The following is a 26,789-nucleotide window of genomic DNA, read 5'->3' as shown; positions in this document are numbered from 1 at the left end:
AGAGAGGCAGTGATGTGATTTGTCTCAGGTCTCGTAGGTAGGAAATGCCAGAGCCAGGATTCTAATCCACATCTGCCTGGCTTTAAAGTCTGCTTGTGCTTGTGCTCTGAAGCTGCCATGTGTCTGTGCTTCTGACTTTATGGATGAGGAAATAGGCTCAAGCCAACAGGGATGCTCTCCAGAAGCCCTACTGGCTCTCAAATCCTGCGTTCCTAGGCGCCTGGGCCCCACTCGGCTGGAATGACGTCACTTTGAAAGCTGATGCAATTTGTCTCCTCTGCCCAGGACTCCTCTGAGGTCTCAAGCATACTCTTCTCTCTTCACAGAAGCAGTGTCACTGGCAGAGGCAGGCTCAAATCTTGCTCTGCTACATACTGACTGTGACCCTGGGCAAGGTCTCAGTATCTCTGAGCCCCATTTTCCTTATCTGTAAAATGGGTTCTGTACTTCCGAGACCTCTCTTAAAGGTTGTCCCCTGCTCCAGGAGATGCCCTGCACACTGTGGGCCCTTAGTGAATGTAGCTGTTATTACCCTTCCCCAGAGCAACCTCAAGGTCAGAGCTTCTGCCACTGATGTCTGGAGTCGGCTGGGGCCTCCTGGAACCTGATCGAGGCCACCAGCTCAGGGAGAGTAGGGTCAGCTGCTATTCTTGGAGCTGATGGAACCCCGCCGGGTTTCAGGTTTCCTCAGGGAGCCTCGGCCCAGGCAGCTGGGCTGGTCATGTGAGCAGCGAGGTCTGACCTCAGCATGTTTTCCTGGGCCCTCCACATGGCCCAAGCTGGAGAGCGCCTGGGGCACAGAGCGTGCTGCAGGGAGACCACGTCCTCCTGAAGCTGACTTCAGCCTTTTCACTCACGTTTGTCAGCATCTACTTGGTGCCCAGAAGGGCCCTGGGTGCTGTCTGGGGATCTCCCTGAGACTGCAGAGTTTCCAACATCTGGATGACACGCAGCCCTGGGAGGTGGAAAGAGCGGTTGGGAGACAGGCAGGACTACATTGTAATCCCAGCTGCACTAATCACTGGGTCTATGTGTCTCTGCAAACCACTCCGTCTGTCAGAGCCTCAGTTTCTTTGCCTGAAAAATGGTGAGAATAAAAGCTTCCTCAGAGGGTTGTTGAGAGGATTAAGGCATCTGGCACATAGCAGACGCTCAATAAATGACCACCATATAGACTGTGAGGTCCTAAGTTCCAGGGAACCTGTCAGGTTCAGCTCTGTGTCCCCAGTGCCCAAGCCAGGGCCCAGCCCAGAGGACACTCTCAGTGTGGGTTGAGTAAATATTGCATTATGGAAGGCACTGAGTGGAAACGCCTTAGGCTCCCATCTTCCGTCACACTCACCCCAAATCCCACGTAGAATCAGGCCCGCTGCGTCAGCCCAACAGGTGAGCATCTACCCTCAGCTCGCACACTCCTGTGGTAGCAAGCTCACCTCCTCCTAAGGCTTCCCGTCCTGTCACGTGGAAAGTTTTTTCTTCTAATCAGACTCTATGAACTGAGGCCAGTCTCCCTGCAGCTTCCATCCATCGAGCCTCGTTCTGTTCTCTGGGGCTTACAGAACAAGCCCAGTTCCCCTTCCAGAAGAGTCTTCCGGCGATTTATTATACAGTTAGAATGTGCCAGGCACTGAGCTAAGCACCTCACCTACTTTATCTCATTTAACTCTTTAACCCTCACATTAGTCCTGAAAGTAAGCATTACCCTTACTTGAGAGATGAGGAAAATGAGGCTCAGAGAGGTAACATGACACATTGGTATAACATTTAAATCATGAGAAATTATTTAAATCCAGATCCTTCTCCAAAACACTACCTTTGCAATGCTCAATGGATCCAGAGGAAGATAGATTTCTTCCCAGAGTCCCTTCCCTTCCCTTTCTTTCAATAGAGATTAAGTACCTTATCTGTACCAGGTCCTGAGCTAGGCACTGGGAGCAGAGATGAGTCAGATATAATCCATGCCCTTGAGTCACTTACAGCCTGTCCCCAACCAGGTGGAAAGAACTGAGAGCGAGAAGCACAGGACTGCTAGAGCACCACAGAACTTGGGGGGGTCCAAGAGGGCTTCCTGGAGAAGGCGACATGTGGGCTGAGTTTTGAAGGACCATTAGGAGTTGGCCAGGCTTGTGCCAAGAGGGGTGGGAAAGCAGGACGTTCTGGTGAATGGCTGTGCAAAGAGCTGAAGCTGAGGGGCCCAGACTACAGAGAGGTCGTGGTGCTGAGCTAAGGAGCAGGGGCTTGAGACCACTGGAGTGGGTTACTCACTTTCATATGCATACGAATCTCCTGGGGTTTGCTTATCGAAAATCTGGATTTTCATTTAGTACATCTACGTGGACTCGAGGATCTCCATTTTAAGCAGGTGCCCCAAGAGACCGAGGAGGAGGGTGGTCATCACTGCTGAGGGGACGAGAAATCTCTGAAGGATTTCAAAGAGGATAGAATTCTCGGTCCCTGTCACTGAAGCCTCATAGACTAATCAGACAAACACGGAAACAAGTAATTATAATGATGAGCAAAGACCATTAATTCTTAGTATTCCAAGAAAAGTATGCGGTATACTAGGACTTGTGATTCTCTAGCCGTGAGGATATTATTACTGATTTGTCGGCATTAAGTTATTGAGCAAGTACTTTAGGGTGCCAGGGTGGCTCTGTGTTGGGTTCTTTTCTTTCATTGTTTCAACCCCCTTTTTTTTTTAAAGACGCTTTCCCCAACAGAGCTCAAGAAAGAGTACTGATCCATCAGGAGCCAGTTCCAGCTTAGACCGGAGCTTTCTTTGATCAGCAGTTTCAAAACCAGTACAGCCCTGTGGCTTGAAAAGGAGCCTGAGCCTGATGTGTCTTGGGGGGGTCAGAAGGCTGCTAAGGTACCACTCTGTGCTGCTCATCTCAGCAAGCAGCCCCTGATGGCCCAGCATGCGCCTATCCTCACTCTGGGCACTGATGAGAGAGATGAAGCCGGCTAAGCCCCGGTTCTCCAGGAACTCAGTCTTGTGGGCAGTGGAGACATCAGTACACAGATGATGACACAGTGTGATCAGCTTCTAGGCTTAACAGATGAAGAGCATTCCAGAGAGATGAGCCAGCGTCACAGATGCGTGGCAGTAAGAACCAGCCTGGGTGTTTTTCTTGTTGCTTTTTTTTTTTTGGCGTGGTGCAGAGACTACAGTTCCCTGATGCAGAAGCGCAAGCTAGTAACAAGATGGGGCTAAATATGGTGGCAGGCACTGTATCTTGTGGGTGAGGAGACATGCTGGGCAATGAATTTCGGCCTTTCCCCTTAGACAGTGAGGAGGCCTGATTTATAAACTGTAATATAATATCATTCTTCAAGCCTGGAGAGGGGCACCGCTGGGAATAGTTTCCACTCTGGGCCCCCAGCAGGTGCAAGTCTTCTCACGGACTCCTTCTCCACTGGGCAAGAGAGGAGGAGGAGGCAGGAGGCAGGCCCCACCCACCCTCTCCAGGCCAGCCTCCTGCAGCTGTTCGAAGCAGAGAATACCCTTACAGAGCCTCACCATCAGCTACCTGGAGGTTAAAAGAATGGCAGCAAAAGCAGCCTGTTTTAAAAGCTAGTCTCCTTCACAAAGGAACATGGTCACTTAGAAAAATAATTATCTACTTGTAAAATCTAGTCCCATAAAAATCTTCTTAAAGAAACATTTATCATTCTATGATAAGAGCTACTATTTAATCCTTCTAACAACCCTAGCAGAAGGCATTGTTATCCTCCATCTAAGAAGTGACAAAACTAAGACCCAGAAGGTCAGGTAACTTGCCCAAGGTCACATAGCCAATAAAAGGCAAAACTCAGGGGCCGACCAGGTGGTGCAGTGGTTAAGTTTGCATGTTCCACTTCGGTGGCCCGGGGTTCACCGGTTCAGATCCCGGGTGCAGACATGGGACCGCTTGGCACGCCATGCTGTGTAAGTCCCACATATGGAGCAGAGGAAGATGGGTTGGATGTTAGCTCAGGGCCGGCCTTCCTCGGCAAGAAGAGGAAGATTGGCAGCAGACGTTAGCTCAGGGCTAATCTTCCTCAAAAAAAAAAGGCAAAACTCAGCTGGGAACCCAGGTTAAGACCTTTAGATCTAAGAACCGGAAAGAAGAGTCTGGTGCCCCCCAACCCTAACGTAGAACTCAAAGTAAAAGAGATCTAAACTGCAAAATCAACATTAGGAAGCCAAAAAAGTTTTCATTTTTTTCCCCCCAAGGTGATTACCTGACGCTTTTTAAAAACATAAAATTAATTTTTATGTATATTTTCCTATTCTTCTGTTAGGTGCCCTAAACGCTCATGCTTAGTATGCCTTTCACTAATCCAGAGCTGCTCACAGCTGTCGGCTCTGAAGTCCAGGCATTCTCCCTCTGCCATGCTGCCTCACAAAATTTTTCAGGCAATTTCATAGAACTCTAACAAATTAAAATGTAATGTATTTCTAAGTTTTTTTAAAAATTACCAAACAGCTTAAAAAAGCTTTTTTGTTCCCCTATCAATCTCATAGGCTCCAAATCAACATGAATAAGCCTGTCCACTAAGGTGCCCAGGCTAGAAATCTGGAAGGTTTCTTAACCCCACGATTGACTGCACCCTTCCCCACCCCCACATGGCCCTCCAATCCATTTTCTGCACTAGGGTCATCTGATTTCCAAATGGGATCATTTCATTCTCCTGCTCAAAACTCTTCAGTGACTCCACATGACCCATAAGATAGAACCCAACCCCTAGACCCTCCGGCCTCCCCCTCCCTCTCTGGGACGCTTGCCTCCCTTTCTCTCAGCACTTGAGCACTGCTCTGTGAGATTTCAGTGAGAACACTAACGAGAACACAAACCACTAGTCAGTTATGAAACTTCTTTCCCATTAGACCATCCAACCCAAGCCCGGCATGGAGGGAAACTACTGGAAATAGTTACTAACGAAGATTCAAATGCCTGCTGGCCAGAAGACACAGGAATGATACTCCTGCTGTGACCAGAGTCTGAAAACCCATTTTCAAACTTTGCCTCAAAGGTTGCACAAAAGTGAGAAACTCAGTCACGCAGGGTCTTATCAACCCATTCCTTCCCACAGCAGCCCAGGAATGAAATGGCCTTGGACCCTTCTGGACGGTAAATTATTTTTCTTTGCATTTTAGTAAAATATAACATTTTGACACTACTGATGCTCACTCCATTGTTCCCAGCCCACCTCAGTATGTGATCCAAAGGGAGGCACTGCGGGTCCCAGGAACGAACTGGTCCAGAGAAAATAACCTAGCGGACCTGCCACCGAAAATCAAGTTAACCTAATGCTTCAAAATTACAAAACCCATTATCAGATTGAAAAGATACGATTCTTAAAAAATGGTTAAACACCACTACTAGGCCAAAGAATGCCTGTAGCTGGTAAAGGATAGTGAGGTAATAATTGTTTCTTCTGCTACATTCCAAACTGCCTTTCATGAGACCATATTACTGTTATAACCAAAACACTCATATCCTGCATTTTTAAAAAATTAAAATGTTTAGTTTTAAAAAATTGTGGTAAAACAACATAAAATTTACCATCTTAACCATTTTTAAGTGGACAGTTCAGTAATATTAAGTATATTCACATTTTTGTACAAGTAATCTACGGAAGTTTTTCTTCTTATAAAATTGAAACTCTATATCCATTAAACAACTCCCCACTTCCCCTCCCCCAGCTCATGGCAACCGCCATTCTACTTTCTGTCGGAGTATTAAATACCTCATCTAAGTGGAATTGTACAGTGTTTGTCTTCTTGTGACCGGCTTATTTCACTTAGCACAACGTCTTCAAGGTTCATCCATGTTATGTCAGAATTTCCTTCTTTTAAGGCTGAATAACATTCCATCATATGTAGCTACCACATTTGGTTTCTCCATTCACCTGTCTATAGACATTTGGGTTGCTTCCACCTTTTGGCCATTGTGAATGCTGTGAACATGGGTGTACAAATATTTCTTGGAGACCCTATCAATTCTTTTGGATATGTACCCAGAAGTAGAATTGCTGGATCATATGGTAATTCTGTTTATTAAATGTTTAATTCTTTTGAGGAACTGCCATATTGTTTTCCACAGTGGCCGCACCATTTCTACATTCCCACCAACAATGTATAAGACTTTGAATTTCTCCACATCCTCACCAACACTTCTTTTTTTTTGACAATACCCATCTTGACAGGTATGAGGTAGTTATCTCATTATGGTTTTGATTTGCATTTCTCTGATGATTAGTGGTGTTGGAGCATCTTTTCATATGCTTGTTGGCCTACAGAGTTTAAACACAACAGAAGCTATTGTACATTTTTGAAATAAATTCTTTTTTTTTTGAGGAAAATTAGCCCTGAACCAACTACTGCCAATCCTCTTTTTGCTGAGGACTGGCCCTGAGCTAACATCCATGCCCATCTTCCTCTACTTTATATGTGGGACGCCTGCCACAGCATGGCTTTTGCCAAGTTGTTCCATGTCCACACCTGGGATCCAAACCGGCAAACCCCGGGACGCCAAGAAGCGGAACGTGCGAACTTAACCGCTGCACCACCAGGCCGGCCCCAAATAAATTCACTTTCAAAGCTTCTTCTCTGCACTTGGGGAAGTCCCTCTCCTGTATCAACTATCAACTGTGCTTACAGACCTTCATCCACACAGCAAGCATTCCTTCTAGGACAGCTGCAAAACTGAAGCCCCAAAATAGCAGGTGGTGACAGAAATAACGGTCCTGTTTTCAGCAGGAAAATGACAAGCTCGCCCCCTGGTGACAAGTTAGGGAGAAAATTGAAAAAGCAACTGTTCTTAAAAGTCACAACCACTATGAAGAACAGTCTCTCCACCCTACCCAGAAGCTGGAGAAAACACTAATAACACAAAGTACTAATCAATCAAAATAGTTTATTCACAGAGACAGTTAAGGAAGTTCCGTTCTGAGGGACAAAATGTGTCACAAAGCCCTTGCTTACAAATTCCCAGCTGAAGCCACCTTGGGAATAATCTGCTCCCTCAGCATGAGGAGCAGCACCAGGTGAGCGGAGGGGGATGCTGACTTTCACCTGTGACCATCTCCACTAAAGGAAGGCTGTTTCCTCTTTAGTAACTCGGAAGCGTAAGGACCTTTAACTTGCATGTAGCACATCCATCTCTGCATTTATTGAAATACCTGACGCTAAAGGCAAAAGGGGAGCCCACAGCAAAGATTACATATGTTAGAGGGGACAGTTGTAACTGGAGCCCACACCAGTGATTACATATGGCGTGGGCTCCACTTAGAGGGTGGCAGTGCTAACTATTTAAGTGTTCTCAGCTCCTGAAGCCCTCTAACATGTAAGTCAAGTTACCTTCTGATTTTCAAACCCTCCCAACTACTAATAACGTCTGATTCCTTCAGGCCCTGTGGCTGCAAATTTTCCCAACCTCCTGCTCTTCGCCTCTCCTCCCCACCCCACCCCAATCTCTGAGACTCTCTAGTTTGCGGTTTTTCACAAGGCTACAAGAGTATGAGAACTAAGAGCCCATAAACGTGGGTGTCTTCACAGAACACACCAGATAAAGGAAAACAGACTGAAATAAGCATTTCAGGCTACGTCCCAGTAGGTGACACTCTGGGGCAACGGGTCTGTGTAACCAGAGCTACTGACACCAGGTCTCAAGTCTTCCTGCTCCAGCAGGTTGACCTCCAAGAGCTGCTTCAGAAATAAGAGGTGCCAGCCCCAAGCTGCTTGTTGAGAAGAGGGTGGGCCTCACTACCCAAACGTTAAAGGCTCAACGTGTTTCTGCCGTTCTTTGTGCAGCTGCCGGGCCCGGTTTTTTAGCACCTCAGCCTTGGCTTCGTCCTTATCGACGCCATCCCCCAGCTTGTACATGCGGCTGGCATTGGCACAGGCCCAGACATGGCCCAGGTCACAGGCTTTCATTGAGTATTTACATGCCAGGCCCATGTCCTTGGGAAAGCCGGGGCCACCCTGCAGGAACATGGCACTGAGGTTGAAGCAGCTGGAGGCATAGCTGCCATCACAGGCCCTTGTGTAGTAGTCTCTGGCCTTCCCCAAATCGGGCTGGCCATCTTCATTGACCTGTCCATCATGTGCCAGGAGACCAACGTTGTGACATGCCTCCACAGATTTCTTCCCAGGCTTCTCACACGCCATCAGAAAGCAGCTGGAGGCAGCTCTCAGGTCCTGAGTCAGTCCACCTGGGAAGAAGGAAAGGGAAGAAAAAAGTAAACCCATGCCAGGGAGCACCTGAATGTCTCAGGCCAAAGTTAGGGAACGATTCTCGAATAAAGTTCACATACTTTGAGCTAAGGCAGCATGAAAGGAAGGTGGCCTGGCATAATGCACAGACCTTCCAGCTTTTTTAGCCATGGAATCTTTTGTTCAAATGACATCTTACAAGGAAGCCCAAACACGTAAAAGAGATGAAAAGTGGGAATGACAATAACAGCGACCTCATGGGGTTACAGTGAGAACCTGGCATCTTACAAGCACTTTGCCAAATGTTCATTAATTTACATACATACAAACGCCTATTATTTACCAACAACTGTGCTAGGTTCTGGGGAACAGACAATGCCCCTGCCCTTTCAGATCTTATGGCCTAAATAAACAATCACACAAATAAACATATGATTGTAAGTGTGACAAGTGCACAGAGGAAAAGTACAGGGTGCTACGAAAATGTACCAGGGCTCTGACCTAGACTAGGTGGTGAGGTCAAGGCAGCTTCCCCAAAGAAGCGACATTTGAGCAGTGACATAATGGAAAAGAAAAAGAAAATATGGGGTGAGGGTTGTTCGAGGCAGCAGGAATAAGACATAAAGAGAAAAGGAGGGGCCGGCCCCGTGGCCGAGTGGTTAAGTTCACGCGCTCTGCTTCGGCGGCCCAGGGTTTCACTGGTTCGAATCCTGGGTGTGGACATGGCACCGCTCATCAGGCCATGCTGAGGCAGCATCCCACATGCCACAACTAGAAGGACCCACAACTAAAAATACACAACTATGTACTGGGGGGCTTTGGGGAGAAAAAGGAAAAATAAAAATCTTTTGAAAAAAAAAAAAGAGAGAGAGAGAAAAGGAGCCCATGTGGCTGGAACTCAGAAATCACTGGGGAAAGGAGGCTGGAGAGGCAGGCAGGGGCCCGATGACGCAGGGTCCACTGCATTTCGTTAAGGACCCTGTACTCAATCCCAGGAGCGATGGGACACTGCTGATGGGCCACTTCAAGCAGAGGTGGTGACAGGGCCCACTTTTATCTTTAGGTTTTGTTTTTTTTTCCAGAAAATTTCTAATCCCCATGTACCATCACCCATTCTTAAAAACATAAACATTCTAACCATCTTTTAACATTATTTTTTAAAGAAATCACTCCAAATCCACCACCTAGAAATAACCATCATCATTTCGAGAACCCCAATCCAGTCATGTCTGTAGCATGTGTTCAGATTAAATGCTGGTGGGCTGAACGGACAGCTAGATAGAAGTACTCTGAAAAATGGGATTACATATGGTATTCGTAAATAACAATTTTAACTTAGATTTTACTTGAATCTATCAGAAGAAAACCAAACTGAAGTGAAATTGAAGAACCTGCTGAACTTCAAATGACTATTTCTTCAACAGAGAAATTTCCTAAATGGGCCCCTGGAGTTATAGAGATTATTTAAAATATTAAAAGGTTAGAATCATTGTTTTTATTTTCTTTATTTTCTTTAACGGAATTTTAGACAGTACTGACTCACAACTAGAAAAGGTGAGGATACTGGCATCTCACACTTCCTCTCATCTCTCCTCCCCCACCTTCTACTTTTTTTTTTAAACTGGTTTTTTTTAAAGATTTTTTTATTTTATTCCTTTTTCTCCCCAAAGCCCCCCGGTACATAGTTGCAGATTCTTCGTTGTGGGTCCTTCTAGTTGTGGCATGTGGGACGCTGCCTCAGCGGGGGTTGATGAGCAGTGCCACGTCCACACCCAGGATTCAAACCAACGAAACACTAGGCCGCCTGCAGCGGAGCGCGCGAACTTAACCACTCGGCCACAGGGCCAGCCCTTCCCCACCTTGTACTTTTGGTTGGTTATGTCACTTCAACTTAGGGAGACAGCACAGCATAGTAGTTAATGTAGTCTGGGCTCTGCAGCCAGAAAACCTCGGCTCCAGTCCTGGCTCCATGACTTGCCGGCTGTGTGACCTTGGGCAAACCACTTAACCTCCTCAAGCCTACAAGATTCTCCTCATCTGTAAAATAAGGACAATAGCATCTACTCCGTATGTTGGAAGCTTAAATGTGTTCTTACAAGGAGCCTGGCACATAATAAGTGCTCAATAAATGTTACAGTGTTTCCATGCCCTAAAGCTTTATATTATTTACATTCTATCCGGTAACCCTAATTAATTAGCCCAATATTCATTCTAAATGGATTCTGCTCATCACCAGTCTTTTCATAACAGCTTCTCCGTTCCTGAATTATTTCTTTTGATTAACTTTATTGGTTTTCACATAGATTTTTCTAGAAAAGTTCATAGACTCTATATCCTCTGAGTTCTTTTGAGAATATATTCCTGCCACCTTTATATTTAAACAGTATATAGTTAGCTCTTGCTTTCAATCCAGCCTGACAATCTACGCCTGTTACCGGAGTGTTTCCTTACATTTAACGCAATCCTTGATAGAGGTGGGTTGAAGTCTACAATCTTATTTGTTTCCCATCTGTCCCAAATGTTTTTTGCTCCTTTTTTTCTTGTGTTCTTTTGAATCATATATTTCTAATAGTCCATTTCATTCTCATCACTGGCTTTTTAGTTATACTTCTTTTTTCAGTGGTTTATCTAGTGATTACAATACATATCCTTTTCATAATCTACCATAAATTAGTATTATACCACATAAAATGTAAGAACCTTACAACAGTATATTTTCATTCATTTACCACATGTCCATCCTTAGGACTATTGTTGTCCTGTTTCATTTCTATATATATTACTTTTTTGTTTTACTTCTATATATATTATAAGCCTCACAATATATTGCTATTATTTTTGCTGTATAGTCTTTTAAAGACATTAAGAAATAAGGAAGTCTTGGGGCTGGCCCTGTGGCCCAGTGGTTAAGTTCGGCATGCTCTGCTTCAGCGGCCCAGGTTCAGTTCCCAGGCACAGACCTACACCACTCATGGCGGCCATGCTGTGGCAGGCGTCCCACATACAAAATAGAGGAAGACTGGCACAGATGTTAGCTCAGGGCCAATCCTTCTCAGCAGAAGTCTTATATTTATACACGTACTCTAGTTTGCTTTATTCTTTTGTATGGATCCTAGTTTCCATCTGTTACCATCTTCCTTCAACCCAAACACCTTTAAGATTTCTTATAACATAAGTCTGCTAAGGACTCATTCTTTCAGCCTTTGTTTACCTGAAAATGAATTTATTTCATCTTCATTTTTAAAGATATTTTTGCTTAAAGGAGCATACAAGGTTGACAGTTTTTTTCCCCGCATTTAATATGTTCTTTTTCTTCTGGCTTACATTGCTTCTGATGAGAAGTCACTGTTCTCACCATTGTTCCCCTCAATGTCTTTCTTTCTCTGACTGCTTTTAAGATTTTCTCTCTTTGGTTTTCAGCAAATTGGTAATAATGTGTCTAGGTGTAATTTCCCATGGTTATCCTGCTTGGGTTCCTTGAGCTTCACGGATCTGTGGACTGATATTTTTCATCAAATTGGGAAATTTTTTCTGCTGTTATTTCTTCATTTTTTTCTGCCTCAATCTCTTCTCTTTCTGGGACTCCAGTACATGTGTTAAATTGATGGATACTGAACCCCACAGCTGAGGCTCTATTCCATTCTTTTTGTTTTTTCTCTCAGTGCCTCAGTTTAGATAATATCTATAATCCTGTCTTCAAGTTCACTGATCTTTCAATTCACTGATTAATTTCTTCTGAAGTGTCTAATTTGCTGTTAAGCCTGTCCAGTGAACTTTTCATTTCAAATATTATGTTTTTCAACTGTAGGGTTTCATTTGGTTCTTTTTAAAAGTTTCAATTTCTCTAATGAGATTTCCCATCATTCATTATGTCCATCTTTTATCTAAACCCTTAAAAATACTTATTACACCTGTTTGAAGATATTTGACTGTTAATTCCAGCATCTCTGTCATATCTGGGTCTGTTTCTAGTGACTGCTTTTTTTCTGTTTAGTAATTTCTTATTTTTATGCTGGGCATTGTAGATGATACTTTGTTTAGTCCGGATTTTGTTGTATTCCTTTAAAGATTGTTGAGTTTTATTCCGGCCGGTAGCTAACTTACTGGCGAATCAGCCTGATCCTTTTGAGGCTTGTGTTTAAGTTTTGTTGGAGTAGATCTAGAATAGTCTTCCTACTAAGACATGGTCTTTCTGGAGTCTCAGATGAACATCTGTGTTGTCCAATGAGGTCTCTCCACTCTGGCTGGTTGGAATTCAAACCACTCCCAGCACTGTGATACCTCTGAAATCTCTTTTCAGTACATAGCTCCCCACTAACTTTTTACTGCAAGGTCTCTCAGAGTCCCCCTCTATGCATGTGCAGCTTAACATTGGGCCAAAGACTGAAAAGCACCCCATGTGGATTTCTTGATCTCCTTCTCTGTGTAGCTCCTTTTTCTCTAGTATCCTGTCCTGCAAATTCCAGCTGCCTCGGTGGCCAGAAACTCTGACTTCTGCCTGGTCAGTTCAGCAAGACTACCACATCACGCTCTACTTGGTTTCTACCTCTGTGCAAAATCTGGAAAGTACTTCTAGGCAGAAAACCAAAATAATCCTGGATGGGACACACCTTACGTATCTCCCTTGCTTAGGGATCACAGTACTGCACAGCCTGTTGTCCAATGTCTGAAAACAGTTGCTTCACATATTTTATCTAATCCATGGTTTATATTCTTAAAATTTCATTTTAGTTGCCTTATGGAAAGAAGACTGGAGACTTGCATTATCTCCTACCTCTAATCCAAGCAGGAGAGGAGGGTGGCTTGGATTAAGAATGGTAGCAGGACAGGGAGAGACAGGACAGATTTGAGACATATTTTGAAGATACAATGGCCATGAGCTACTAGGTGGAGAAACCACTTGCTAAAGTGGAAGACAACAGGGGCACAATAAATTGGGAGAAGAAAACAATTAAGAGTCCCATATTTGATCTAAGTTTGAGATGGCTGTGAGAACTCCAAGCAAATTCTCCAGTGAGCAGTCAGCCAAATGCAGTCTGGAGCTCACAAGAGCAGTCTTGACTAGAGATAAGTATTTGTTTGCGATTATCACCATTAACTTATCTGAGCCTTCATTTCCTTTTCTAAAGTAATCCTACTTTTTAGAAGAGGAAATTGAAGACTTAAATAGAGAGGAAAAAAATCATCCATTGTTGTCACACTTGGAGACCATCACTATTTAATTCTTGGTGTATTTCCTCCTAGAATGTTCTCCATGTAGTTTCGTTTTGCTTTTATACATCATAATTATGAGCCTTCTTCACTAGAAACCCTTCTTAAATCTCTCTTTTTTTTTAAGGTTGGCACCTGAGCTAACATCTGTTGCTGATCTTCTTTTTTTCTTCTTCTTCTCCCCAAAGCCCCCCAGTACCTAGTTGTACATTCTAGTTGTAGCTCCTTCTAGTTCTGCTATGTGGGACGCTGCCTCAGCATGGCTTGATGAGTGGTGCCATGTCCGCGCCCAGGATCCGAACCAGCAAAACCCTGGGTTGCCAAAGCAGAGTGTGCGAACTTAACCACTGGGCCATGGGGCCAGCACCTTAAATCTGTTTTATTGGCTGTGTAATATTTTATCAAAGAGATGTGTGTCAGGGTTACATTCTATTTCCTTTCAAAGAACATTTAGATTGGTTCACAAAAATACTTTAAGCTGATTCCATAGATGAACAGGTCGCCAAAACATCCCTTGGGTCACTCTAAGTGTGCAAGCCATAGTAACTTCTGCAGCAACCAATACAAACCAGACCTGTTCACACTGGTGTTTTACAGTTTAACAAAGCAGTCACATCCGATTCATCTGATGCTCAGAAAAATCCTATGAACAAGGTATGAGCAGACGTTATTACTCTAATTTTGTCAGTGGGGAATTTGTAGCTCAGGGAAGGAAAATGCCTTGCCTAATAACACACTGTCAATTAGTGCTCAGGACTAAAAGTGGATTCTTTGGCCTCCCACTTTTTCCCCTGTCCCAAGCTATCCCTGGTAAAAGGAGAGTTATTAACCAGTCTGTGTCAAGAAAGGGCACTGGGTGTGTTTTCAGGAACAAAGGGCAAAATCAAAAAGACTGGAAAATCCTTTGCCTCAGAATTAGGCAGGGAGAGCCAAAAGTACTGGCTTTTAGATATGGCAGGGCTCAAGTTCTGCTAAACAGTAATCCAAAACAGCCCGAGTAGCTAAGATCAGCTAACAGGATCCTCTGTGACCACTTTGGTCTAAACACCTGGAGAAATGTATTTAAGAATGTCAGTTTAACAGAGGATTAAGGACTGTTCTCCAAACATTCTGTGTTCTTTCACACCTGCTCACCCTCCTTCTGCCTGAGACATAACTCTATTCCACCTCCACCCAACAAAATCTAGGCTGTCCTTCAAGGACCAGTTTCAATGCCTCCTCCTCACGACAGCACCACCTGATGATGATACGCTCCCAGCACTGAATCCCCACAGTACTTTACACGTCTCTCTCTCTCTGAAGATGCTTATGAAGCTCTCCCACGTATAACAGGTATTAGTGTATTTCTTCCCTGCTACTGGTCCAGATCTAATTCATTACTTCACTGCAGACAGTAGAGGCTAAAGTGTGCTCAACAAAGGGGCACTTAAGCAAAAAAAAGTCTCAGTACACAATCATTAATCACATAACAAGAGAAGGGAAAATAATTTCAGAGCCTCTTTTGTTTTCCCTAATTCAATAAGGAACTTTCTCCTTGTGGAAATATAATAAAATATGGTATAAAGACAAAAGGAATCCAAAACTTTACCAAAACACAAATCCAGAGACTAAATAGCTAGGAACATGTTTGTTTTTTGCACACTGTATTATATAGTTGAGTTCACACCATATATAATTTTATATTTAGTTTTCTTCACTGAACATTATATCAAAAGCTCTTCCCCATATCAACAAAAACTCTTTAGAAACATTATTTTTTAATGAGCTAAATAAGATTCCATCCAATGGAAGTAATATTATTTATTTAACTAACCTGCTGTTGGCACACAGGTTTTTTAAAAAAATAAGATATGCAGTTATGTATTACTTATAAATTATAAATTAATGAAAATAAAATTTTGCCAGATAAATAATGCTCGGTGAGCATCTATGCACATAATCTTTATTTGCATTTCCAGTTACTTCCTAAGGAAAGGACAGTAGGAGAATTACTAGATCAAAGAAATGCCCCTCTGCTCCACCAGGGAACGATGATATTCCTGTTGATGCTAAACTTTCTTCAAAACAGAGACTACCACAGAACCCATGTGCATGTGAAAGCGGAAATCATCCACACGGCTCCAGAGATCTAAAGACATCTGCTTCATCAAACTTTCACTGAATCTCTCTCTAACCAGGCTTGGCTAGGCACCAGAAACAAGGGATGAATGAATTATACCATCTTTAGGAAGCTCAAGATCTAGTGAGCAAAAAGAACAGCTGCCTGTCAAAGGTCGTACTCCCTATTGTGGCAGTTTTACAATATGCCCATAAATTCTTTGATATTCCTTCCTTTAAGGGGTAGAATTTACATTCTCGTCCCTTAGTGTGGGCTAGACTTCCTGACTCACTTCTGATAAATGGAATGTGGCGGAAATGAAGAACGTGTGACATCCAAGGGTAGGTCATAAAAGACACTGTGGTGGGGCCGGCCCAGTGGCACAGCGGTTGGGTTCACGTGCCCCACTTCAGCCGGCCAGGGTTCACTGGTTTGGATCCCGGGTGTGGACATGGCACCGCTTAGCAAGCCATGCTGTGGCAGGCATCACACATATAAAGTAGAGAAAGACAGGCAAGGATCTTAGCTCAGGGCCAGTCTTCCTCAGCAAAAAGAGGAGGATTGGTGGCAGATGTTAGTTCAGGGCCAATCTTCCTGAAAAAGAAAATATTGTGGATTCCATCTTGCTCTTTTTTGGATCACTTACTCGAGAGGGGCTAGATGTCATGGCATGAGGATTCACAAGCAGCCCATGGAGAGATTCATGCCACAAGGAACTGAGGTTTGTTGATAACAGCTGGCAAGGAACAGACGCCTTCACCAAGAGCCTTGTGAGGAGCCATCTTAGAATTGGAAACTCCAGCTCCAGTCAAGCCTTCAAATGACTGTAGCCTTGGTTCCTTGGTTAATGTCCCTACTGCAACCATGAGAGACTGGAGGCACACAGCTAAGCCACTCCCGAATTCCTAACCTATATAAACTATGTGAAATAATGTTTGTTGGGATAACTTGTTACTTAGCAAAAGATAGCTTCAACACTACTCACTATTCTAGTGATAACTGCAACCAGGACATGAGAAGAAAAGATAAACAGAAGGGAATTAATTATTGGTCCCCTCCTCTGTGCCAGGCACATGGTGGTGCCTTTACCTACATTATCCTATTTAACCCTCACAATAACCCTATGAAGCAAGTACTATTTTTTCTCCATTTTACAGGTAATACAAGTGAGGTACAAAGTTAAAGTGGCTGGTTCAAGGTCTCACTACCTGCAAACAGGACTCTCTAAGGGCTGCCTAACTTGCTGTGCTCTTCCCCTCATCACTCTGCCAAACTCGTCTCCAAATTTTCCTACAAAGTGCCTCCGCAATGCCTGTGAGGACCCTTCTGCATAGAGGCCTCAGTATCAGGCCCAGGAACGTGATGCTAGCACTACCATCAATGACAGGGACCAAAGAAAGCAAGAGCCTCCTTACCTTTTCCAGTCACATAATAGGCTCCCAGTTTGTAGCAGCTATCGCTGTGTTTGTTCTCTTCACAGTTGAACTTCAACACCTTGGCAGCCTCATCAAAATTCTTCCGGATCCCTTCCAAATAGTCCACGAGCCGATAGCAACCTGTGAGGAAAGGGGAAGGCTATTCTCCACGTCTGGGGCTGCTGCTCGGCAGCGGGCAGGGTCCACGTGTGGTGGGCCAGAATGTCTTATTTAGGACCAGCCTCTCTCCTCCCGAGGTGTGGCAAGGTGACCTTCCCAAGGAATGCAGGTGGTGTTCAGTATTCTACAAATGGCGTCGTCTGCCCTTAGCCTGGGACTGAGCAATGTTCCAACTGGGGAGACCTCAGCCACTGCGCTGGGTCCACCACTCACCAGTCCTTCTGACAGCATCCTTCTGCTCCCCCTCAGCCAGGCCCAAAGACCCACTGACTTCCATGACTGAAACTCTGCTAGCCTCGGAAATTCTCAGGAAGTTTAGCAGTAACATACTGCAAACCAAAAGGGCCCAGGGGCTAGTCTCGGCAGAAGGCTACCTTACTCCCTGGCGAGGCTGGGAACAGGAACCCTGGAGATAGAGTAGAAACAGCAGCTACCAGAGTTGGAAATACCCTCTTTCCTTGGCAGTCTCTAGTCCCAGCAAGCCTCTCCTTAACATCTCTCCCCTCTGTCCCTTCTTCTTCAACCACCACGACACTCATCTCTCGTTCACTTTCATTCAACAAATATTCGAGCATCCATGTGCATCTATCAGACACTGTTCTAGATGCTGGGAATGCAGTCACTTGCCCTCCTAAAACTTACATTCTAGAGGAGGAAACACAATAAATAAGTAAATAGGTGAACAAGATGTATTCTTATAGTAATAAATGTTATGACTGAAATCAAACAGGATGATAAGATGGTTTGCCGTGCATGTTGGGGGAATGGTTAACACAGCTGGGTGTCAGGGAGGGCCTCCCTGAGGGCTGTGAGGGCTGAGCTGAGATGTGAATGACAGGAATGAACTACTATCTAAAGAGAATGAAATGAGAAGGGGGCAGAAAGTCCCAGGCACAGGAACAGTAAATAAAAAGACCCAAAAGAGGGAATAAGCTTGACACAAATAAGGTATACATGGCTGGATCAAGGAGGAAAGGGGCAGGAAACAAGCAGAGGAAGGCGGGGACCAGATCACACGGCCTTGTGGAACATATGAAGGAGTTAGGATTTTATCCCAAGTCACTAGCAAACCACTGGAGTTTTACGAAGGGCAGTGACATGATTCCACGTGCATTTTTAAAAGGTTACTGTAGTAAATAGGTTTGTAGATGCCTGGATGAATACGGAGGAAGTTAAGCGCATGAAGGGACACAGTCCAGCACTGATAACAAACATGTTATTTTTGTTATTGAAAAATCTAATAAACAAACATGTAAGATAACAAAATTAAAATTAAAACATCAGTTTGCAAGTAAAGAACAGACTCCAAGGGAGTGAGGATGCAGAGTCAGGTTAGAAGGCTATTTCAGTAATCCATGTGAGCATGATGACGGCTTTGAAGGAAACTACTTTACCAGTAGCTACAGTAACCAGAGCCTCCTCTCAGACTCCCCTTGTAAAGCGCCACGGACAATCCTTCCATGCCTACCCTTCCCCACTCCATTGCTCAGTGTATTCCCCAGAGTACACTACCATGAACTCACTCCTCAAAACACAGGTGGCTCTCCACTGCCTACAGAATAAAGTCTAAATGCCTTACCGTGGCATTCAAAGCCTGATACATTGTGGCCCAGGCTCCCTCTTCAATCTTTTTTTTGACTACATTCTTACTTCAACCTCCAAAAGACAGCATTTTCCCCTCCCACCCTCTCCTCCACTTAACCAACACTTGCCTGTTCCTTCCAACCTCCCCCAGAAGTCTTCCCCAACCATCCTGCTCCTCAGTGACTCCAACTCCTGTGAATTCTCCGCGCACTCAGGACATGGGCCAGCCCTTAGAGAACAATCCTGGGTTCTTTTTAAACCATCATACCCACAAGCAACTCTGTGTCAGCTTCACGAAATAGCTATATCATGTTCTGGAAACTAGACTCAAGCTATTAGAAGGTAGGGCCGCTGCCACTTTTTTTTTCCGTCATAAAAATAAGGTACGACGAAGAAAATCACCCAATGGTACTGGCTGCTCGGGGTGGCCCCTTCGGGGCCCCACCATCCACTCACACACTCAAGTCAAGTCAACTCAACGTTCCCAGAACACACGGGGCACATTCATGCCTCAGGGCCTTTGCATTAGCTGTTACCTCTGCCTGGCACAGATCTCTCCGACCTTATTCAAGCCTTCTTTCAAAGGCCACTTTCTCAATAATTCCCCCTCACAGCTCAATTTAATATTGCCCTACTCAACTCCCGAGACCCCAGTCAGCTCTTTTTCCCATTACATATATCACTTTCGACACACTACTTCATTTATTGGCTTATGTGTCTTGTCCAGCTGTCCCCACTGGAATGTAAGCTCCATGGAGACAGGGGATTTTATCTGTTCTCTGACGCATCCCCAGTCCCTCCACCCTGAAGGTCCAGGCACTTGCCCTCCTCCTCCCCAGCCCCGGCCTCCAGGCTCGGTCCGGCGGAGCGTTCTCTCTCTGCGAGCCCCGCAAGTCCTCGTGGAACCCATTCCGCCCCTCCGCGACGCACACAAGGTCGTCAGGGTCCCACAGAGCCTTCCAGACGCCCTCAGAGGTCGCCCGCGTGCCCCGTCCAGCCCCCGCCCCTCCCCCACGTGCCCCACGTGTGCCCCGGCCGTGCGGCGGCGCTCACCATCCGGGTCCTTCTCGCGGTAGCACTGGTAGTGGCACTCCACCTCCATGTTCTCCAGAAAGGACTTCACCTGCTCCTCGTCCTGGAAGTCCACCACACCAGCCATGGCCCCGGCTGCCAAGCCGCGGTCTCGCCGCCGCGCCGCCCGGGCCGCGCGCACGCCCCCGTGGTCACGTGAGCCGGCGGGGCGGGGCCGGGGGCGGGGCCGGGGGCGGGGCGTGCCGCCGAGGTCGGCGCTCGCGGGGGCCTTCGGGAAGGCCAGGGCAGCGGCCCGGCTTCCTCCGCGCTGTTAAGGTCTTTGGGCGTGGCGTCTCTTCTGCTCAGCACATTCCTAGAGCTGGTGGCGGTCTTTCTGCAGCGCTTCATCTGTGCCAACTTTGTGGCCTTAATGACTTTCTGCCTGCAGTCATTTATCCTTCCTCTATCCTTTGGTTCGTTAGTTCGGTAATCCCTAAGCGCCTACTGTGTGCCTCACCAAGTGCTTGGTTCTAGCAATACAACAGCTAGGAAGTATGGTCCGTGCCTTTAAAGAGCTTGCAGTTTAGTAGGAAGACGCTTGTTATTCATTCAGCAAGCGCTTGAGCACCCACTATGTGCCAGGTGTAGCTGAACAAACCAATATTCGTAAGTTTGTACAAGTGCAATGAGAAGTCTGGTTCATCTGCGTAGTATTCCTCCCAGAACTAGCCCTGCCCCCAACTCGAATGACCTAAGGAATGAATGGCTGTGGGAGATGATGAGTGGAACGCAGCAGCTGTAGACGGTGTAGTAATAATGCTGTTATAATAGCTAATGCTTAAACAGTGCTAAACTTTGTTTCAGGCTCTCAGAGCTTTATACAATTTTCATTTAATTCTCACGATGACACTGTGACACTATGGGGTAGGTATTATTATCCGCATTCTGCAGATGAGGAAACTGAGGTACAGAGAGGTTAAGTAACTTGTCCAAGATCACACAGGAAGTGCAATAAATATTAAATAAAATAATAAGGTATAAGAGGAACATGTCAAGGAGAGGGCAAGAGAGAGGAACGTCACCTGGTTTTGCTTTGTTCTGCTCAGAATCATCAGTTCCATAAAACCTAGACTGAAAACCCTCCAAAGAGTCAGTTCCTATCCATCTTGGAATCCCGTCCAGCCCTAGTCTAGAGACCTCAGAGGAGCTCAATCCATGGTTTGCCATCACCTATAGCAACGCTTCCCAACTGGCTCCACCATTAACTTGTCCCTAATGGCATTGGAGAGTGGCCTTCTTCCAACCACTTCCTTATTGGGGAGCAGCTTACTGCAACTGGGAAATGTCTTTGAAATCCCAGTTTTATTTTAAAAATTCATATAATTTTACATTCAATTCTATAATACATCGTTCATAGGATGAGATGAGATTGCCTTTTCCCAAAGGCTTGTAGTAAAATTGACATTTCAGGTGATATGCCACATTTAGCTGTGGTTTTTCATACCCCTGATCACCTTTGGAGACTCCCAGTACACATGCCCCAGATAGGGAACCCCTACCCTTTGATTTCAAGTCCATTTCTTTAACCTCGCCTTCAAGGCCCTGTACAATCTGATTCTAGCTTCATCTCCTGCCTCTCTTTCCTGACACCCCACCCAACCTTCTATTCTCTGAATAGGTCTGAAGTCTGTGTCACCATTTACTCCTGCTCTTGATGCCTGGACCACCATTCTCTGCCCAAATCAGACGTCTTCTCCTCTGTGAAGCCTTCCCAGGCGCAACAACCACACATTCCCAAAGTAGATTTAGATGCTCCCACTTCAGTGTTCCATATCACTTGGTTTATTCTGATATAATGTAGCAGGAAAGGACTGGCTTTGGAGAGCAGACAGATCTTAGTCAGAATCCATGTCCCATGTTTACTAAATTGTGACCTTGATCCAATCACATTTGTGAGGCAGGTTCCTCTCCTATAAATGCAGATCCCTTGCATGGCTGTCAGTAACACTAAAAGTTCATGTGTGCAATGTTCTTAGCATAGTGCCTGGCTCAGAGTCATTCCTGTTCCAGAAATGTTTCTTGTCATTCCCATAACGGCATGAAAGTCTGTGTCCCCCACCAGACTGTGAGCTCTGTGTCGCTTGTGCCAGTCACAGAGCCAAGAACAAAGGAGGGCTTGGTGATGGTGATGTGGGTAACTAAAGTCAGGGACCAGCCGCAAATAATACTTTTCCCTTATTCGTATTTGCTGAGTTGAACTACACTGAAGTGAGACCACCTGAGCAGTAGAGAGCGACAGAGAGAGCGACAGAAAGATGGAAGAGAGGCTGGGCCAAGTATGAAGTCACATATTTTTAAAGGAAATTTAAGGTCATCAAAAGAGCAGCCAGCTTCTTTTTTTAGTCCTGTCCTTGTCTCTGTAGGTTTATAACCCCCTATTCTTATAAATGTTTGCATTTACTTTTTAAATTTATTTGTTTTAATTATTCAAGTAATACATGAATATATGCTTATTGTAAATTAATCTCATACCCAATAACTCTTTTCAATAAGCATGATGCAGCTCGTAGACACTGTTCAGACTGTTGCAGAGAAATGGAAAGTCAGAGAAGTTAAGCGATTTACCCTAAAACATACAGTGAGAGGACTGGGAGAAACCAGGCCTCTTGGAATCCTAGACCTCACAGCAACCATCCTGGATCGGGAGTGGGGGTGGGGAGTGGGGGTGTGGTTGGGGTGACATGGGGGGAATTCAAGAGCATTGTAGCACTCACTTCCTAACTCCAGGCTTAGATTCAATTCATATTAATGGATCACTAATAATGAGTTTAGCACTTTAGATACATTATCTCATTTATTCTTCACAGCATTACTCTTCATTCAACAAACATTCCCTGGATGCTTAATAATGACTAGGGCGTAAGGGATGAAAAATTGAAAAATGAAAGTTTTCAACAAGAACATGCAACTCTTAAAGAGGAGAAGCACTGGTTAATAAACATTTGATGAGATTCTCCTAATGATCAAAGGAAGGCTAATTACAGTGTGATATTTTTTATCTTTTAAATTAACAAAGATTAGCATCCTATGTTTGTGAGGATGCTGAAAAACCAGGCTTCTCATATTGTTGGTGAGAACATAGATTGGTGCCTCCTCTTTAGAGGGCAATTTAGTAATATTTATTAACATTTTAAATGTGCTTATGTATTTGGGGGCGGTGAGAGAAAATATTTGCGAACCATCTATCCTACAATGGACTCGCATCCGGAACATGTAAAGAACTCCTACAACTCAACAATAAGAAGACAATGTTTAAAATTTCTTTAAAATATTTTTTAAACAAAATATTTGAGTAGACATTTCTCCAAAGAAGTCATATGGATAGGCGACAAGCACACAAAAGACGCTCAGCATGGGGAAATGCAACTAAAAATCCACCATGAGATACCACCACACAGCTACTAGAATTCTATAATCAAGACAATACCAAATGTTGATGAGGATGTAAAAAAACTGGAACCCTTGTATATGTTTCTGTTCGGAAAGCAAAATGCTATAGCCACGTTGTATTTTAGTTTGTTTGAGTTTTATTTTACTGTGCTAAGAAGGCTTGAGATCTACCCTCTTAAAAATTTTTAAGTGTACAATATGATGTGGATGAAGGCTGCCCCAGAGAGAGAAGCCCATGGCGTCCTGGCTTACATGCTGATCTACATGACGACCCGACTCATATCTAAAGTTATACGACCACACACGGTGCCGGCCACTGCTTATATTTTTGAGCCAGAAATTCAACTTCCAAGAATATGTCTTACAGAAATTCCTACACAAATAAATATTTGCTGTAGTTTTGGTTGTTGTTCCTGCTGCTGTTCTTATAACAGAAACAACAAATATCCAAGAAGAGGGGATTTGAATACAATGTAGACATTAAAAAGAATGAAAAAGGTCTACTCAGACCAACACTGAAAGATGTTCAAACTCATTAAGTGAAAAAAAAAACTTGTATAACTTAATTTTTGTTTTGAAAAAAACCTTTTGTATATTCATAGAAAAAAATTCCAAGGGGAAATACATTGAACTGTTAATAGTTAACTATGGGCTGGGAAGGAGGGAGGGGACAGTGCACAGGGGACTTTCCAGGGTTTGTATTCTATCTTTATTGTTATAATAATCATACACCACTTTTGTAAGCAAACAAAATAAGAAAAGTAGTTTTTAAAGACATGATGTCTTCCCCTAGACACGTTCACTGTCTTATGGGTCATTTCTGGGTAGGTATTCATATCTCCATTTTATAAAGGAGGTTCAGAGAAGTAAAGTGATTTCTTCAAGGTCACACAGCCGGCCAAGCCTTCCTCAAAGGTTAAGTGAGCAGACAGGATCCTCCTGGTGCAGAGAGACGGGACCAATCATGTTTGCTATGAGGTCACTTTGAAGGCCTGGGATTGGTGCTCTTGTCTAAACTGAGCCGGACGGTGCACCTGCTTGGGATGATTTGGCTTTCTTGGAGTTGCCGTGGGGGGCATCAGTTCTCCGTCCTCTAAAGGTCGCACCGGCACCCTCAGCTTTGGGTGGGTTAGCCGTAGAGGCGCCCCGCCCTTCCTGCTGTGGCCAGTAATCCCCCATGCCCGTGCCGGCATAGCCTGCAGCCCTCCCTCCCTGCATCTCTCGCACCGAAGACAGGCAAAGGCCGTGACCGGCTTCCGCCCTGCTCAGACTGGCGCTTCAGCCCCGGTGACTGCACCTGGCATAGTCCCGGCATGACCTGCCTGGCCTCGAGCCAGCGCAAAGCAATTAGAAACAGGACTCAATGCAAACTCTACTTCCCTGTCTTTGCGGTTCCCGGGCTGTGCTGCCCGCTGGAAAGTGCTCTGCTTTATGGAGAAGAGGATTGAGGTCCAAAGAGAGTAAGGGGCTTGGCCCAGGCCACACAGCAAGTTAACAGCAGAGCATGGACTCTTCTTTCAGGGCAGCAAGCTGGATGGTAACATTTCCAACTTTATCTTCACCTCCTCCTGACAAACACATCCCCTCCCTCCTCCCTGCCTCCTGTTTCTTCTGTGTCCTTTGCCCATCTGAGGCAGCAAGTTTCATCAAGAATGATAAGGACTTTAGAACCACACTGACCTTGGAAACCCACACTTGCTGTGGGAACTTGGATGAGTTGTGTTACTTTTCTGGCCTTATTTTCCTCATCTGCCATGGGATATTAATCTCTACTTTTACTTTATGGGAATAAATGAGAAATTGGGAGGCAGTCTGCTATAGAGCAGTGGTTTTAAAACATAGTCCCTGGACCAGCAGCATCAGAATCACCTGGAAATTTGCTAGAAATGAATGTTCTCCTGCCCCACCGCAGATGTACTGAATCGGAAACTCTGTGGCCCAGCAAGCTGTGTTTTAACGAATTCTCCAGGTGATTCTGATGCATGCTAACGTTTGAGAACCACCAGTATACACAGGGTAAAACCATTGGGTTTAGCGTCAGACAGTCCTGGGTTCTTCTAAGAGTATCTTAATTCTGTCTTTTACCGCTCGGGAGGCCTCAAGCAAAGCGTTTTACCTACCTGCTGCTTAGATCACTTATTTGTGAAATGGGGTAATAGTTACATCTATGTAACAGGGTTGTTTATTAATTCACTCAACAAATTTTTTTTGAGTACCTATTATGTGATTCTCTGCTGGATTCTAAGGATACGTCAGTGAACAAAACAGACAAAAATCCCCGCCCTCATGGAGCGTACATTCGAAAGAGATTTTTGAGGATTAGTTGAGAAAATTATGATAATGATATATAAACCTTAGTACAGCACTGGCACATTCTATGCACTCAGCCAATGGCAGCTATTAATGATGGGGAAAGGGCTTGTAAGCAGTGAAATGCTCTATTAAACTAAACTGTGAACTCTCTGAGAATTGTCTGATTCATGCCTGTGTCATCAAAATCTAACATAGGGCCTGGTGCAGAGTCGGGCTTGGTAAATACTTGATGTATGTATGTACAAAAGTCAGAGATTAATATTGGTATCTTTTTTGTCTGATATCTCTCCTCTTTTATAATCCACCTTTGAGCTGACAGCTCGACAAGCCACCGCTCTCCAATAAGCCTTTCTTTCCTACTACATTTGTATATTTCACTCTTTCCAGCTATTGAAAGATGTCTTTCTGCACATTCACATGTTGTGATGGGTCTGAAATGTCGTGGGTGTATGATAAATCTGTACTGAGTGAATGAATGGATGTCTGAAGCAACATAGAAACCTGCTGAAATAGCACTGGAATAGGCAAGAGGCTTCAATTCTGCTTCCTATTCTGCCGCTGCTATAGTGTGTGGCTTTGACTAAGTCCATTTTCTTTTCAGATCTCAGTCTCCTCATCTGTGAAATGGGACTCTCAGTCCCTACCCCACACGATGCTGGGAGAAGATAGACTAACTTTAATACCTAAGTTTGAAGGATGCTTCACACAAGCAGGAATATGTCGTCTCCTTATCTTACCTCTCTGGAACAATTGCTGAAGCAGTAAAGGAGATAACGTAGGTATATCTCTTTGTCAACCTTAAAACGCTGGAAAAATTAAGATACTATTTCTAATCAGATAACTTTCAACTGATAAATTTTATAGATTGGAAACAACTCTAAATGTTTGTCGCTGAAAGCGTGATCTGTAGCCTCGGCATCATTTGCGATCTCGGTAGAAATGCAGACTCTAGGGCCCCGCCCAGGCCTACTAAACTAGAACCTACAGTTTAATAGGATCCGCAGGTGACTTGGATGCACAATAAAGTTTGAGAAGCATTGCTCTAAATCAGACTCATAGGACACCTACGAGTGTCACCCCCGTATTGGAAACCAATGGCTCCACAGTGCTCACATCCTTAGCTCCGCATTCAAGGTCCTCTCATCAGGCTCCTGATTACCACTCCACCCGATACTTCCCCACCTGTACTAGACAAACCAATCACTCTGACCCATTCCTCTTCTCTGAACAACTCAGGCTGTTTTCTCTGTGTGGGCTTCTCTTCCCACTTCCTCCAGCCTCAACTCAGACTGTGACACCCTTGATGCCAGCTCAGACATCACATGCC

The 26,789-nt window shown here is 44.6% G+C and overlaps 1 protein-coding gene across 1 annotated transcript; it reads right to left on the bottom strand.

Annotated features, from left to right (window-relative positions):
- Positions 1 to 6,882: 6,882 nt before the first annotated feature.
- COA7 (cytochrome c oxidase assembly factor 7) lies at positions 6,883 to 19,909 on the bottom strand. Its single transcript, XM_023629964.2, has 3 exons — positions 19,742 to 19,909; positions 16,925 to 17,065; positions 6,883 to 8,199 (listed from the first exon to the last, which is right to left on the bottom strand). The coding sequence occupies exons 1-3, from the start codon at positions 19,845 to 19,847 to the stop codon at positions 7,751 to 7,753; spliced, it is 696 nt and encodes a 231-aa protein (XP_023485732.1). The 5' UTR covers positions 19,848 to 19,909; the 3' UTR covers positions 6,883 to 7,750.
- Positions 19,910 to 26,789: the final 6,880 nt, after the last annotated feature.

This window comes from Equus caballus, chromosome 2 (assembly GCF_041296265.1).
Source record: "Equus caballus isolate H_3958 breed thoroughbred chromosome 2, TB-T2T, whole genome shotgun sequence".
NCBI lineage: Eukaryota > Metazoa > Chordata > Mammalia > Perissodactyla > Equidae > Equus > Equus caballus.
The sequence above is the reverse complement of the archived record's forward strand: the minus strand, read 5'-3'. Positions and strand labels throughout refer to the sequence as shown.

What these genes read in the sequence shown, in the direction of transcription:
- COA7 (XM_023629964.2), bottom strand. Translation starts at nt 19,847, where the DNA reads ATGGCTGGTGTGGTGGACTTCCAGGACGAGGAGCAGGTGAAGTCCTTT. An exon ending in CCGCGAGAAGGACCCGGATG is followed by an intron (nt 17,066 to 19,741) that starts GTGAGCGCCGCC and finishes CTTTCCTCACAG; the next exon opens with GTTGCTATCGGCTCGTGGAC. An exon ending in CTATTATGTGACTGGAAAAG is followed by an intron (nt 8,200 to 16,924) that starts GTAAGGAGGCTC and finishes CCTTCTTCCCAG; the next exon opens with GTGGACTGACTCAGGACCTG.